At 40.0% G+C, this 15,227-nt stretch overlaps 1 protein-coding gene across 1 annotated transcript; it reads left to right on the top strand.

Annotated features, from left to right (window-relative positions):
- The first annotated feature begins 897 nt into the window (after window positions 1–897).
- C15H17orf67 (chromosome 15 C17orf67 homolog) lies at window positions 898–6,489 on the top strand. The gene is made up of 4 exons (XM_068413520.1): window positions 898–970; window positions 1,656–1,756; window positions 4,782–4,921; window positions 6,429–6,489. Exons 1-3 carry the CDS (start codon window positions 916–918, stop codon window positions 4,896–4,898), a joined length of 273 nt encoding a protein of 90 aa, XP_068269621.1. The 5' UTR covers window positions 898–915; the 3' UTR covers window positions 4,899–4,921; window positions 6,429–6,489.
- Window positions 6,490–15,227: the final 8,738 nt, after the last annotated feature.

Here is a 15,227-nt window from a genome sequence, read left to right as displayed (position 1 = left end):
CCAGGCTGGCAAACCCCGTGTGAATCCCTGTGGTGCAGGAGGTATGGGGTTGTGCTGCACCTTTCCCTCAGAGGGGAAATGCTCATTACTCACATCCCCTCTGTGAGAGCTGCTGATGAATTCTGACCCCTTATTTCATACGCTATATTCAAAGGGACACTTACTTCTTTTCCTACAAATTGGTGATGCTGGTGCCGCACATCCGGCGTAGTGGTGCTCGGGAGAGGTCCAGACAGTCACGTTTCACAAGGCAGAAACTAGGTGTTTGCAACTACAGTTGTTGACCTACTTATTTCACACTGTGTTTACTAGTAAGGACATTCATAATCCCGTTTTCTACCAGCTTGTCCTGAAAAGAGAAGCATTATGTGAGTTTTCATTTGTATGATTCTATTAATTTGATAAAAATCTCCCTGCTTTGTTTTTCAGCAGTGATAATTTGGCTCTGCTAGAGTTAAACCACATTAATATGTACTTCTGTGCTGGAGTAAAGTTAGAGACAGTTTTTGACAAAGGGGCCCCTTTTGCAGCTGCCTTTGAGATTAACATTCAGGAATGGACAATTGTTTCTTTTAAAAAACAATTGTTTATCTTAGGCACCCAAAACCACCACTTGCTATGCTAGGTGTAAGGTCATGTGTTTTATTTTCACCAATTCCAAATATCCAGTGTAACTCTGAAGCGGAAAAATGGTCTTCTATTTTCTTTCCCTCAGGAACAGAGTTATGCTGAGAATGTGTGAGCAGATAATAGCCACATTCAAAACTTCAGGCCAGATGTCTTCAAAATCATACTATCACTCCGATTAGTTAAAGCATAAACAAATATTTGTGACTGACGTAGCTACTTCAAATACGCTAATGCCTCAGTCAACTTCACTCATTTTGGAATAGACTGAGAGAAAGCAGAATCAAAATGAAGCAGTTACTTGTGGTTGTCTTCTTTTTGGTCCTCATGACCACTTTTACAGGTAGGAGTTTATATAAAACAAACCTGCATATGTACGTAGAGTTGCAGAGCATATTGTAATAGTATTAGTTTGGCAACCTTGTATTTCAGTATCCTCGTATTTAATTTTTAATACTTAACTATTTTTATATTGCAGGCTTTCCACTATTTGATTTTTAACAATTATACTATTGTATTAGATATTTTACTCTCTGCATTACCACACTGTGGTAATTTATTCTAAGACCAAAAAGTTTTATTTTATAAGCTTACTATTTTAATATTATTTTACCAAGGTGCTGAAAGCTAAATGTTCAATGCAATCTCTCCTTTGCAACAAAAGTCTAACACATTACTTTGAAAAATAATCCTAAAAAGTAAAGCAACACAGAAAAGAACAACAAGTTGGAAGAGTTACTAATGTCAGTGGTTAGATGGTGCTGTTATAGTTTCTCGTTTTAGAAAGTAACATGAATACGTAGGGTTTGCTTCATACTGGTAGAACTATAGAAAGCACAAGTATAAAAATGGTTTAAAATTCCACTCATATCTCCTGGAATGCAATATCCCCTGGGAAGGGGCTGTAATGAAAGAACACTTTGTATACAGACAAAACTCAGGTTTGGAGACATTTAATTTTACAACTGACAGATAAAGTATTAACTTTTTGGTAATTTCAGAACTAATTTCTGCTTTTCTGTCTTTAGAGACTTCACCAATTTTGACTGAAAAAGATGCCAAACAGATTCTGAGAACTCGTCGTGAAGACAGACCGAGAAAAGCTGGTTTCCCTGATGAGCCAATGAGGGTGATTTATGATATTTATTTTTAAATTACATTAACTAAAAAAAACCCAACCCCCCAAAACCCCAAAACATTTGTGCTTAATATTAAATTTCTATAGATTTAATTCCAAGCAATATGTTATGAATGTCATCCTTTTAAGCAGCTGAGTTCTTCCTTAAAATATTAAAAAAACCTCTTTACGTTCTTTCAGTTAAGTAGCATTCTTTTAAGTGATGAATATTGCTCAGGAAATGTACGCTTGCACAATGTGGAAATTTTTTATCACGTTTCAAAAATGCCGATTAAATTATTGAGAAGAAAGTGGCTTTTCATTTATAGAAATGTGGATTTCATCAGGTTGTTCCTGAAAAACTAAATAACAGGAAATGTCTTCTGCTTACAGTACATTCTGCCCTCAAGGCAGAAATGAGATGTAGGTGTCAGTGGTCAGTGTGGAGATTGAGGTAGTTCTGAACTAGCTTTTAAAATCACTGGCTTTCACTCACTCATTTATGAATGCTACAGCTAGGATGGTTTGTTATGATATTGTAGAAGTTTTTAGTTGCTAGCTTAATGCAACAGCATTGGTTTTGCATGCAGTATTTACATTTATTTATTTTTAAACCATATTACGACAAAAGAAAAAGTACAAGAATTAAGGAGCCTTCTGTTTTACTTGCTTTGACAAGATGTAGCACATAATTCTGCACTTCTCAAGAGGTACTTAAGGTATTTTGAAATTACTGCCTATTTCTTTCCAAAATAAATAAATAAACTGTGCTGAAATGACGTGGTTCTGAAGAGGCAAACCCCACAGAAGCTAGCAAGCACACAATAGATTGTGCATGGATGACGAATACCAGGGGCTGAGTTTAGCAAGGTGCCCAGCACTCACGAACTCCGTAGGACAGGTACCCTGCAGGGCTGTGGAGGCAGCTGGTGGTTTTCCATTTCTAATGGTTACTGTGTACCAGCCCAAAAGAATCCACCTGGCTGTACACCACTCCCGACGTACACACTTCTTTGTCAAGTGTGACAGCCGCAACAAATCAAAGCTGTCTCAAGAGTGTTGCACCGTGCTTGTTAACGGTCCTGTGTGATGAAGACTGTACAACAGAGCCAAACACCAGAAGGCACGGGCTTCACTGCTGCCCTCAGCGTTCAGGATTGGGTTGATTTCTAAACTGTTGTTAAATGAGCCTTGCAGTTTTTGAAAATTAGCAGGAATACAGCTCCCATCTGTGCTTATGCTGAATGTACCACCATGATTATATAATACCATATGTAGTAAATATAACATATATTAAATACACAAGAAATAAAACAGCAGAGAAGCTGGATTGAGTTAAATCCTGTATTACAGGAAGTTACATGCGTACATACGACGGTCTTAGTTTAGTTTTAGATAGTCCTGCAAGGAGCAGGGAGTTGGACTCGATGATCCCCTATGGATCCCTGCCAATTCGAGATATTCTATGATTCCAGGTGGGGAGTAGAGGGAGCTAGGGCTAGAGAAGCATTTGATTACTAACCTCTGCTGCTCTGTCCTCGCCACTTCCCATCCTACCACGATTAGTAGCAAACACATAGCTGAAAAATTCCAACCTTCTTTTTATTTCTTTTTTTTTTACTATACAGCAATGCTGGCTTCCTGTAAGAAAACCCAAACATAAGAGCATTTGTTTTTCTCACTAAGTGTCAGGGTTTTCAGTAGAAAAAGAAATATCTTATGATAAAAAAACTATCCCCCCTTGCCACATGGAACATGGCAATTTTCCCTTGTGAACGAAGGAGCATGGCTGCTGTATCCCTGTGCACAGTCCTACCACTGGCTTAAGGAGAAAACTGATTTTGTATGGATGCTTTGAAGCAGAATGAAATGAATGCTGGGGTGAACCCACCTCTGTTCATCTAGTTTAAGCAAAGCTGTTTGTACTAGGCCAGATCATGCTGAGCTGGGGAATTTAATTTGCAATTCTTTGTGACGCTGTTTGACTTCCACAGCTGTTTCAGCCAAAAAGCCTGTTCAGTTACAGACAGCAAGATCTGCCATCTTTGAGTATTTTTAAAATGTCATTTATGCTATCAGCATGTTTTAATCTTACTTTGACTGAGACCCTGCTTTTTATCACGGGACATCTTCTTAGTCATATAGTTCTGTTCTCTGCAAGCTCATAATGCAGTCTCCCAGAGGGACTTGAGCCAAGTCTCCCTGTGCTGTGAAGACAGAAACCCCAGCAAAAGGCAGGATACTAACGCTTCCTGCTGGCACCCAGTGTACCAACCCTCTGGTCAGCACAAAGAGCAGAGAACTGGATGACAGCGGGAATACTTGGCCAGTGCAAAGGGTTTACTCTACAGCTTCCATTCCTGCAGTGCCTACTGTGCAAAGCAATGGGGGTGTATTTTGAAAAAAATGTATCTGGTGTTCACAGAGTTTACGAGCCCACATGCATCAGGACCGTAAATTTTTAAAAATAACTTTTGTTCCTGATGGAGGCCAAGTTTTTGGTACACAGCTCACTTTAGTTTGATAACTTATTGCTTACACCAAAAAACTATAAATTAGTATGGGAAATTCACATTATTTTATATATCACAGAAAGACCAATCAGCATTGACACATGTTACTACTAGAACCCTTTAGAGTATTGCCACGTGATCCTATAAGGGGTTAATGTTTTTTAATCAGCAGGAACAATCTTCAAAAAAAGGCTACAACAGACTTATCTGTGAGAATCCTTCTGTACCCTCAGGACCAACAGAGGCTTCTGTGTTGCTATGCAAATAAGAAATGTGTATGCAGAATTCCTAATTTATTAATATTTCTGTAAAATTCTTGCTCAACACCTTTACTGATCTGGATGATGTCATTCATTAAATATTGCTAGATTGGGGCAAGCTGACTAGCAACACCAGTTCATGATATTTGATAATTTTAAGGGGTAAATTAATTGCTCTGACATAAGCTGTAAAATTCTCCTGGTTCATTGGCCTGACATTGAACTTGAGTGATTATTAAATTACTTTTCCTTTTCTTTAAATAGGAGTATATGCTTCACCTCCAGCACTTGGAGCAGAGATCAGAAGAACAATTCCTTGAACACTGGCTGAATCCACACTGTTTCCCACACTGCAACAGGGATTTAGTGCATCCAGTCTAGTGGTTTTGCGTACCCCGCAATTGGTATATATATTTCTTTTACAGTGCATATTTCTTTCTTTATTATAAAAGGCAGAGCCACAAACTGGAAGAGGAGAGAATAACCAACGGCTGGAGGAAGCACCTTGTGCTGAAAGGCATCGGACAACAGAGCAGTGGCAGGGAACAGGATCAGGCATCACCTGTGGCACTGGAGTTCTGTTCATGTTAATAAAACATTTGGTTAAGCATTTCTCTGCTATATGGATATAAGCTGGTGACTGCACAACATTCTTATTAACGTTGCTTCAGATTGCTCCTGTTTCTTTCCTGTCTGCTTGTGCTCCTTTTCAAATCCATCTATTTAAGTCTTGTACTTGTTCACTTGGCTCTCAGTAGGACTGTGGCAGAATTAAACTCATAGTTGTCATCCTTGAGATATTTAAGATGCAGTCTGACCTGCTAGCTGTTGAGCCTGTGCCGCAGTATCTCAGCTGTGATATTTTGCTAGCTGCTGATTTTTTAAATGGAATTCACTCTTTAGTACACATGCTGGTAAACATTAACATAGAACATTTCCACAGAGCTTGTGCGGATTATTAGTTCTATTTATGATTTTCAACATCATTGTGACAGCATCATTTGCTTTATTGCCTTTGTTTATCATATGCATCACAGAGTTCAATGGGAAGATATACTCCAAAGCATAGCTCTGAGATCAGGAGCTACTCACAAGCCAATCAGTGACAAAATGACACATCCCAGTAGTACTCCATGCACATTACATTTGTGATATGGTCATCCTTTTTTTCCTTGTTTGTTTTTCATGCAGTTATATCAACTTATCACTACATTAAAAAAACATGATATTTTGTGGTAAGAAACACGTAGGATTGTAAAATGTATATAAATCATAAACTCTTCCAATTACCCAATAGCCATTTGTGATGCCAAAAAAAAAGATATACCCACATCTGTATATTTTTAGAACAGGATAAGCCCTTCTGCTTACATTCTTTAAACAGATATGAGATTTGTCAACTGGGATAAATTTGAATCAACACCATAATAGCGATGCTATATCAACTCACAGTTAACTTTTTAACATAAAAATTGCAGATTTAGCGCCATACTTTCAAAAGCATTTAAGCACTAGAATACAGAGATGGCGTCTGTCAGGGCCGGTCTGTTTCAAAAGGTAGAAAGTTCATCTGCTTAAAATTCTGCTGGGCACTATTTGTACCTGTATGTCTCTAAATACCTTTGAAAATCTTGATGTTGGGGTACAATTCAATGGAGCTAAAGGTCTGAAACTTCGTTAAAAACAAAAAAAATAAAATTCCCAAACCTTAGCCCTAGGAGGTAAGTTGGTAGTTTTCAAACAATCTTCCAGCTGAGACACGGGTGAAAGCTGGCTCACTCCTACCCTGCTCCAGGCTATTGTGAAGAATTGATGTTAGAAAAGTGCTTAAATGACTTGAAGCCTTTGTATGTTATTAGTATGGCCAATGTCAGTATGTGTTTTAATTATATTTTCTTTTTTTTCCTGCAGATCTCTTAATGGGCACTGAAGAGGATATATACTATGATTGTGTTAAGGACAAGATTATTCCTGCATTGGCTACGTGCTCACTGTAGAGCTGAACCTCTTTGCAGTTCAGCACAATCCTAGTGATACAGCAATACTTCCAACTATAAATGGCTAGTTATGTTATAGACCACCATATATTTTCTTCCAGTAATGATTGCATGCATGAATATAAATAAATATATATATAAATAAATCAAGGGTTTCCCCCAGTTTCTGAGGTATGGGCAAGAATAAATCACTGATTAGTCCTAGAGAATGCTTTTTAAGGGTACAGCTTTAGACTGTCTGAAGCAAAAGGGACGCAGAGGGAGAAGTCCATAGAAAATTGAAGAATATAAACATGAAGAGAAGGCCAGCTTTCTGGACTTTGGAGGAACCCTTAAATACAGTTTTCTAGATTAAATAACAATATTGTATGAAGACATAACATTTATGCAACACTAATCTATGTTTAATTGCCTGATGAGTATTTCATGTATTGTTTCATAATAAAAGCTTGATTCAAATCCATTTTCAGACGATTTTGTTACCTTCATCTCCTATACTATATGCTGACAAAAATCACTGGAAGTGAGAATCAGTATTGCCAAGCACTAAGGAAACATCAGAGAACTTTTTAGGATCAGCAGCTGGGAAGCACTATGGTGCAGTCTAATAATTTTGTAGTTTCTCTGCACAACTTTTCCCTTTCCTTTATAATTATGCCAAGTCTGGGACATGTTTCCAGCCATCCCTTTTCTGCCTGCGTGCCTTTATAACTTATGCCTTGGTATAGAATATCTCGTACAGTCAGATGGTAAACATATGATATCTGCAAAACAACATGAAAAATGTCTTGATGGCTCTTATATGACTGTTACAATCTGTAATGGCAATAGAATTAGTTATGAATGGACCAAAGAGACTTTCAGAGTTCCTCACTGCAGTCACACTAAGAGCCTGAGAACTGGCAGCAAAATAAAAAACAATTTTATGAAGATACATACGGTAATTACTGCTGCAACAGAGCATTTGGTAGGCTGAAATAGATCAACAATCCTTCTAGTATACTTTCCTTCCAGTAAGAGAACTCTCCTAGATAACTCCAAGGAAATAATTTAAATCTCAAAGCATCAAAGGCTTGCTTTCCCCTACGGTCAAAATGAAATCATAGATTAAATCTGGGAGTGTAAAAAAGTATAATCAGGCTGCTATTGTGTGCTTCGTTCATAACACTCTCAATACATAGATCTCAATTTGCATATCTCCATTGAAGTTAAAGTCATTAGGTGAAATCCTGGCTCTGTTATTTCTTGCCCAGTGAAAAATTCATGCCGATCCCAATTATGCCAACTTTCACCCAGTGAAAGTCGATTTAAGTACTTTTCTGAAATACAAGAGCTCCCATCTAGTTATATTCAGTCATGAGTTAGATAACTAGAAAGGTTAAATAGTAGCTTCTAGGTCTACCTCAGTAACATTGAGCTAATCCTAAAGCAAATGTGGAACAGAGATTGTTTATTGTTTTTAATTTTGCTTTTCCACATTAGGGTTGAAGGATCTCATATAGGTATCTCCAAAGAAAAGTTAAGTATTATTATGTCTAATTACAGAGAGAAAACTAGAAACATAGAAAGGTGAAGTACTTCCAGGTGCCTGTTCCATGCTCTCCCCCACTTCATAAGGTAATAGTCTTTAGCCCACATTTGTGTCAGGCCGATTCATCTAGCCAACGGGCAAAAGAGCCAGTCCATGTTTGCACTCAGATTCAAATCAAAACCATTACCAGTGTTTCTAGAATTCCAGCATTTAAACTTTACAAAAGTAAACTCTCTCTTAAAAGTATCTACATTTGTGTTCTGTGTTAGAAGTACGTCCTGGTCCATCAAGACAAGAAAAACGGCAGACACCGTATAGGAAAGTTTGAAACAGAGAGAATAAAGGGAGAAAAAAAGTGTAAAGAAAAAGCGTTGGTGAACACTAAAGTCTAAAGAGAGAGGGAAGGCATGAGTGTGACTGCTTTAAACTATTGCCATGGATGTAGCAACCCCTCGTCCAGCTGATTATATTTCTGTATGTCCATAAAATAAATACAGTGTTTTACATGTAATCTAGTGGACTAATAAAAGAACAGGATCTTAGGGTCCAGTATAAATAAACTCAAGCATTTATTATGACTCAGCAGTGAACACACACACACACATAATTAGAATAAAAAGTTAACACTGCATAAACATGATACTTGGTTATAGCTACAGAAATCATGTAATTAAGCTTTTTTTTCCAGAGTCTTTCAGTGTGGTTGCTCTGCTGTGTTTTTATTCTCTTCCTTTACACAGACCTTTCCTTCAAAGCCGTGCTGTGCTTGAAATCATCTAAAGTTGAACTAGATCAAGTGTGTTCAAGGACTAGCTGGCAGTTTGTTACTGTCCATGTCTAAAATCTTGGGGAAAACACTGGACTTCTATACATGCGTGCAAACCATTAGCTTTCCTGCTGGGTGAAGATCTATAATAATCTATATGACACTAAGTAATTAGAATTTGCACATGAAAGCTGCGAGAGGGCTTAATATAATGAAAATAGGAAGAACAAGTGTTCTGAAAGTTGTATGCTGAAGATGGGAAAGTTGGCAAAATAGTTGATTTCCAAATGCTTTTACGGAAGACGATTGCAACAGATTTGGGAAAATCTTTCATCCAGGAAAGAGATAAACATATCATTAGCTTTAGTTGCTGATTTGTTTTATAGCCAATGTCTGGTAACTTTGCCTTTTCTCCCTGAAGAGCTGCCCACTAGATGCCACTGTTTCTGCATGGGAACTGCACCGCAGCCCTCCGTGGCCTTGATGCGTGGGGAAAAAAGCCAGACAGAAAAGCCAGCCTGAGCAGTAATAGGAACGGATCAAATGTAAACAAAGCGTTCTGAAATTAATAATGATCAAAGATGGGATTTTATCTGCTCTCTCTAGGTCATGATTCCTTTAATCCTAAGGCAGATTCTCAAAATAGGCATTCTACTAGTGTCCATTTCTTGTCATTGGTTATGGAGGGACCTGAAGTCTATAAGAATTGTAACTGAGCTTTCTGAAAATCTGATCCTCAGTAATTATCCAGGAACAACAATTGTGTAGCACTGGCCTGGCTATTTTTATGCTCAGACACCTGTGTTCATCACACCTTGAACATTTTACCCCTGGGGTTGAAAAGCATCCAGTGCTTATGAAGTTCTGAATTTCACTCGGCAGCACCTTTGTCCATCACTAACCAGAGAGCTGGGCAGGTGCCTGTGAAACATTTGGGAGGGAGAATCCTCACCCTCCATCACAGAGCAATAGCAACCTTTTCCTGTACAAGCAAATCTTGCCTAGGATGTGGCAGATCCATCACAGCACATGGTTTGGCCTCACCCAGTCTGGCATAGGAACAGATCTCTCCCTCCTTGCCCCAGCTCGCTCCCACCTCCTCTTTGCACGATGCAAGGACTGTTCCAGCAGCACAGCACCATGCAAGAAGTGTCCCTTCCTTGCAGAGCATGCCATCGATCCATCCCCCCAGGAGACCCTTTGCAATCACAGGCAAGACCTGACATTCAGAGTGTCATGAGGAGGAATAAGGTATGTAAAACCACATAATTTTAGGCAAAGGAGGTAGTAGTTTTACCTCAGACACACACAAATCTGGAGGCTGAAATTAATCCAGGCTAATGATATGGCCTTCAACTCCGTTACTTTGGATCAGCTTGTGCTGGAAACCAACTGGGGACATTGGGCAATACTGGTGACTTACCATGTGATTCATAACAGGAGAAAGATTTCCATCGTACTGCTATGCTTCAGTTATCAAAACATCGCTTATAAGCCTATAAATAATTAGCAAAGCACTTTTTTTTTCCTGGCAAAGATTCTGATCAAGGTTCTGGGAAAAAAAAAATGGTGAAAAAGAAAGACTAACACTGAGTGGCAGCCACAGAAGAGCCACAAAAAGGGTTCAATTTATTGGTGCCATGGTACGCACAAGAACAGCACTAGACACTTGTTATCTGTAGGGAATGGTAGACTCCATCAAACCAGGGTCAGGCTGTTTCTGTAGTCATGGAAGAACTCTAGTACGATAAATTTATAGGTCCAGTGGAAAACTCTTTAATTTACTGGGAAATCGCAAGGCGTCTGTGGCCAACTTGTATAAAATTTACTCCTTTATACCTTAGTTACATGCCATTGAATATTTACTCTGAGCCTGCGGATATATTTATCATTCGTGCAGCATCCCAACCCATCAAAGGGCCCTACTCAGAGTAGGATATGTTGGATTTCTTGTCTAAAAATGAAACTGTAATGACTTTAAAAAAAACCTTTTGAAATGTTATGTTCACAAAGCAAATTTTTCCTGGAAGCAACTGACAGGTATTTAGGATTAAATAAGGACAGATTTCTGCACAGCAAACAGTGTCAGGAGACATACTCTTTTGTTCACACACCAGCTAAACCTGTGGCCAACAACTGAACATATAGGGAATTGTTCACAGCAATACTGTGCAGCTGTAGATTTGATTTGTTTCTAGTCTATAGTAGGTTATTCTATACTGTCCTCACTGTGCTGTTCTGTATTGTTTACTGTTACTATTTTACACTACAGCTATACTGTATTGTTGTACAAGTCACATTTCAAATAGGTCACCGTAGAGGAAACTCTCAGACTGCACAACCAAATACCACGATTCACAATAATCAGAGGCCGTGAGCCCAAAAAAGCTTGAAATATGAATTGCGTAGAGGTGATTCTTCTTGCATCTTTAGGGAGGGAGCAGTTCCAAGACACGTGTTGTACCTTATTCTTTCCAGTTCTGACATTTATTGGCAATTTTAAGGAGGGCCAGGTTAAAGTCTGAGGGCAAGAGGCAGCATTGGACACCATGGTAGGCCATAGCTTGCTTTCATTCAACCCTGCCAACCATGCATGTACATTTATTAATTTTCCAATTGTGAAAACCACAATTCTAGGCTCACAGGCAACAAACCTCACTTCAAAGTAAAAGTAAAACAAATAAATGCAGCAGATTTGAGTATCTATGTTTATTTTTATATATGTATATATTTACAGATATTTTAATGTACTCTAAGTTATGGAAATTAAGCTTATGTTTCAGCAGTGGATGGATCTGAATTGCATTTCAGCATTCCAGCTGCAGAAATTACGGTTTTCAAGAAGGTTTTCTGCCCAGAGTAATTAAGTCCTCAATATTTGAGGGCATTTCAGAGATACACAGAGTCTTGCTAACATCAAATCTATAGCACTGAAGGAGTTTTGGGGGTGTGCGTGTGTTAATATTTGGTATTTTAAATAAGAGCCATAGCAGAAACAAAACTTTTCCCCCCCCGCCCCTTCTCTGTTTACCATTTGATGCTTTAGAGCTGCTCAGGGAAAGAGAGAAAAATGTCTTCTATTTCACACTGCACAGCTGTTGCACTGCTCGAGAAAAACATTTTAAATATTAATATGGCTTTGGGGCTAAAAGTATTTCTTAAGAGGCACTTCAATGCAATGAGTTTCAGCAAAGCGAACAATCACAAAAATAGAGTCAGACCAAACCCCTGCAGCTGATAGTAACCAGTTTATCTATTTTTCGGTGCATGCCTACAGAGCTCATTCTGTGTGATTGTATCAGTTACAGCTTTCCAGTCCAACCTCAGTGAAGAACAGCTCATAGATGCAATAGATTATGGCCTCTGGAGTCAGAAACACCTTCCCTTTCTCACCCCAAGCTTTAAGTGTGGATTGGACTATCTCAGTTCTCTCTCCTCCACACCAGCTTTAGTGAACTGGGGATACTTCAGTGCAGTTTAGGGGGCTTTTATCAGCTGCACAGCCTCCTCCACTCGGTGAATTCTGCAGCTGTGGTTGAACTGCCCAGGGAGGTTACAGCTTTCTTGCCCAATACTACTGCTGTGTCTAAGGGTGTACATCACAGTTGTCTCATTTAGCTCTGCAACAGGCCAGCCTGCGCACTAATCATTCCAGCTGCACCTCGAGGAGACTCACCCCGAAGGTACTCGGTGTTTCATCCCACTTAAAGAAACAGGGGTTTCCCTCAACCAAAACAGGCTGACAGTAGATTTCCACAGAGGGCATTGCTTTAACTTTGGCTAGGAGCCATCCCGAGGAGGCACGGTTCTACCACGGATGGTACACTGACTGGGCTCACTAAGGGCTGCGGCGTTATTTACGCACTCAGACTGCTGACACATCTTCAGTTCTGCTTTGAAAAGGAATCATCCTGCACGGTCTGAAATTCATGGCTGCCCAGGGGTAGGAGGAGGCTACCTCCCTCATTTCAGTTGCTCCTCTATTTCACATTTACCAGGGATGACAAATGTTCAAGTCACCTAGTTAATTTATTCCCAAGCTTTTAATTCTGCTCTGTATGCAACAGCTTTGCTGGTGAAACCACCCTCTCTCAAGAGTGGGTCTGAAGCAAACAGCACCCACGGCTCCAGGCTGTCAGCAGCAGGACACACACGTGCCCAGAACGACTCGCCTGAGCAGAGGGAGAAATGGATGACAGCTCTGGGCTACACACAGTAAATCACCAGCACAGAGAGAGAAGCACAGAGACAACAGACATACCAAAACGTGCTTTTTTAGAACACGACTCCTTAAATTAAACAAGAAAATATATGAAATGACAGCAAGGTCACTTTTTCCTTAACTGTTCCTCCAATTTAAGCCCACACATGTGTCTCATTTATTTTCAACTTTGCTCTTCTGCTATCTCTATCCTCTAAGAGATGGTTACAGACATTACCAGCAGAGAAGGACTACAAAAGATGTTAGGTATTTATTAGCTTATTCCCTTTCTGATAATTTCCTTTTACTTTTGGAATTCAGTTACAGAAGCGCCTAACGTTCCCTGTTAAAACTCAAGTCCTGTTACAGCGAGCCATGTACAAACATCTCCCCACATACCGTTGCTACGTATTATGTAGACAAACTTACTAACTTTGGACTGCAATGGCTGTGCTCACCCATGTGGTGACAGGGTTGATTAGATGTTGCAAGCCATTGTAGCGGTTAGTGAAAATCAGGGAGATCAGCATTTAGTATAACATTGGCATTCAGACATTGTTCACTTCATTTGCCTCATGACCAGATTTTACTACTTACAAACCTCACCTTCTGATCTCCTTTGCTATCACACAGACAATGCATGCCATTGCTTAAATTGACTGTTATTAGGCTGGGGTACTTAGGAACTATAAATACATCACCTCAACTGTCTTAAAATTTTTAGGGTGAAATAATGAACTGCACACTCTGAGTAAACCAGTAAATAATCTTAATTCTGCTTAAATTAGCACTAAGGGTTTGCATTTAACTAAAAAGGTCTAAAACCGTATATTATTATTATTTATTAAGAGCCACACTTTCAACAGAACCTTAAGCTAAAATTGAAGATGTAATGCTTCCAAAAATGCAAGCTCACGTTAAGAAACAGTGTGTACCACTCAATTAATGGAGAGACAGCCTCCCCAAACTCAGGAATAAGGCAGTCTGCATGTATGCAGACATGGAAAATTGCTCCACCAAAGTTTATATAAGGAAAACAGAATCCACTATTCTAAAAGGAGTGTCATAAAGTTTGATGTGCCTATTTCAAAAGCATTTGGAACAGATATTCCCCTTCTCTGACCAGACAGAAATGTCTTTGCTTCCAGCTTTAATGCCAACTCCAGGGGAAAAAAAAAAAAAAAAATTACACTTTTTGGCATTTTGGAGAACATGGGGCAAAGTTGGAAGGAGCCCATGTGGGAAGAAAGCTGAGGGGGATGTGATGGGAGGGAGCTAGGGCTGGAGACAGAAGAGCTTTGGCTGTTTTGATTCAATCAGGTGAGGCCAGCAGGGACAAACACCAGGCTGGTGTCTGAGAGCAGAGTCCCTGCCTATGCTCTGTGTGGGAACAGTGTCCCAGCTTTGTTCTTTGATCCTTCAGCTTAATTCAATCCAGGGACAAATCAGAGTGAAACTGGGTGTGTGTAGGTGCAGGTGAGCACGTCCATTTGGGGGGATGGCTGGATGGAAGTATGGGGACAATGGGCAATCGGTGCTGCCCCTCTTCCCTGCATGTTTCATCCCTGCGCTGCCTGAGCCAGCTCCCATTGCTGTCACACCTTTCCAGGGCCCAGGTCTGACACACAGAGCACCTTTTTTTTTTTTTTTTTTTTTTTTCAAACCCAAGTGCTTACAGAGCAGTGATTTCAATTGCAAGTAATACCATCTTCGGGATGCCCAACTCCTTCATGACATTGCAGTTTGTCAGGGGGGTTGCAGTGCCAAGGGGCCGCATGCTCCCACCACTCACGAACCTGCTTGCTCTGGGGCTGCCCAGCACAGCTGTCTGCTTGGCTGTCAGTCAGGCAGCCCATCCGTCAGGGTGTCAGTCACTCAAGCAGTCAACTGGCATCGCCTGCTTGCCTCAGAACCATGTCAGGCCATCGCATCAAGTGATGGCTGTAACCCTGCCTGGCTTGTGTGACTACACTGGTCTGAAACACCGAGCAGATCTCAGTAAAGATTAGTTCAAACTCACAGACGAACCCAAAGAAAGCTTCTGTTGCTGATAACAGGCCAAACCAAACCTGCTTATGGAACAAAACGCGCTTGCAGTGAGCCTGGGTCAGACTCAGAGAAGCCCAAGGCAGCATAAAGTACTTCTTTCTCCCGTGCTCTGAGGATCTCTTGGCCCACAGCGGCAGTGCCTCAGGGATTGTTGTTGGCGCAGTCC

Source organism: Nyctibius grandis, chromosome 15 (assembly GCF_013368605.1).
Source record: "Nyctibius grandis isolate bNycGra1 chromosome 15, bNycGra1.pri, whole genome shotgun sequence".
NCBI lineage: Eukaryota > Metazoa > Chordata > Aves > Nyctibiiformes > Nyctibiidae > Nyctibius > Nyctibius grandis.
This window is presented reverse-complemented; position numbering and strand designations above follow the sequence as displayed.

What these genes read in the sequence shown, in the direction of transcription:
- C15H17orf67 (XM_068413520.1), top strand. Translation starts at nt 916, where the DNA reads ATGAAGCAGTTACTTGTGGTTGTCTTCTTTTTGGTCCTCATGACCACT. An exon ending in CCTCATGACCACTTTTACAG is followed by an intron (nt 971 to 1,655) that starts GTAGGAGTTTAT and finishes TTCTGTCTTTAG; the next exon opens with AGACTTCACCAATTTTGACT. An exon ending in TCCCTGATGAGCCAATGAGG is followed by an intron (nt 1,757 to 4,781) that starts GTGATTTATGAT and finishes TTCTTTAAATAG; the next exon opens with GAGTATATGCTTCACCTCCA.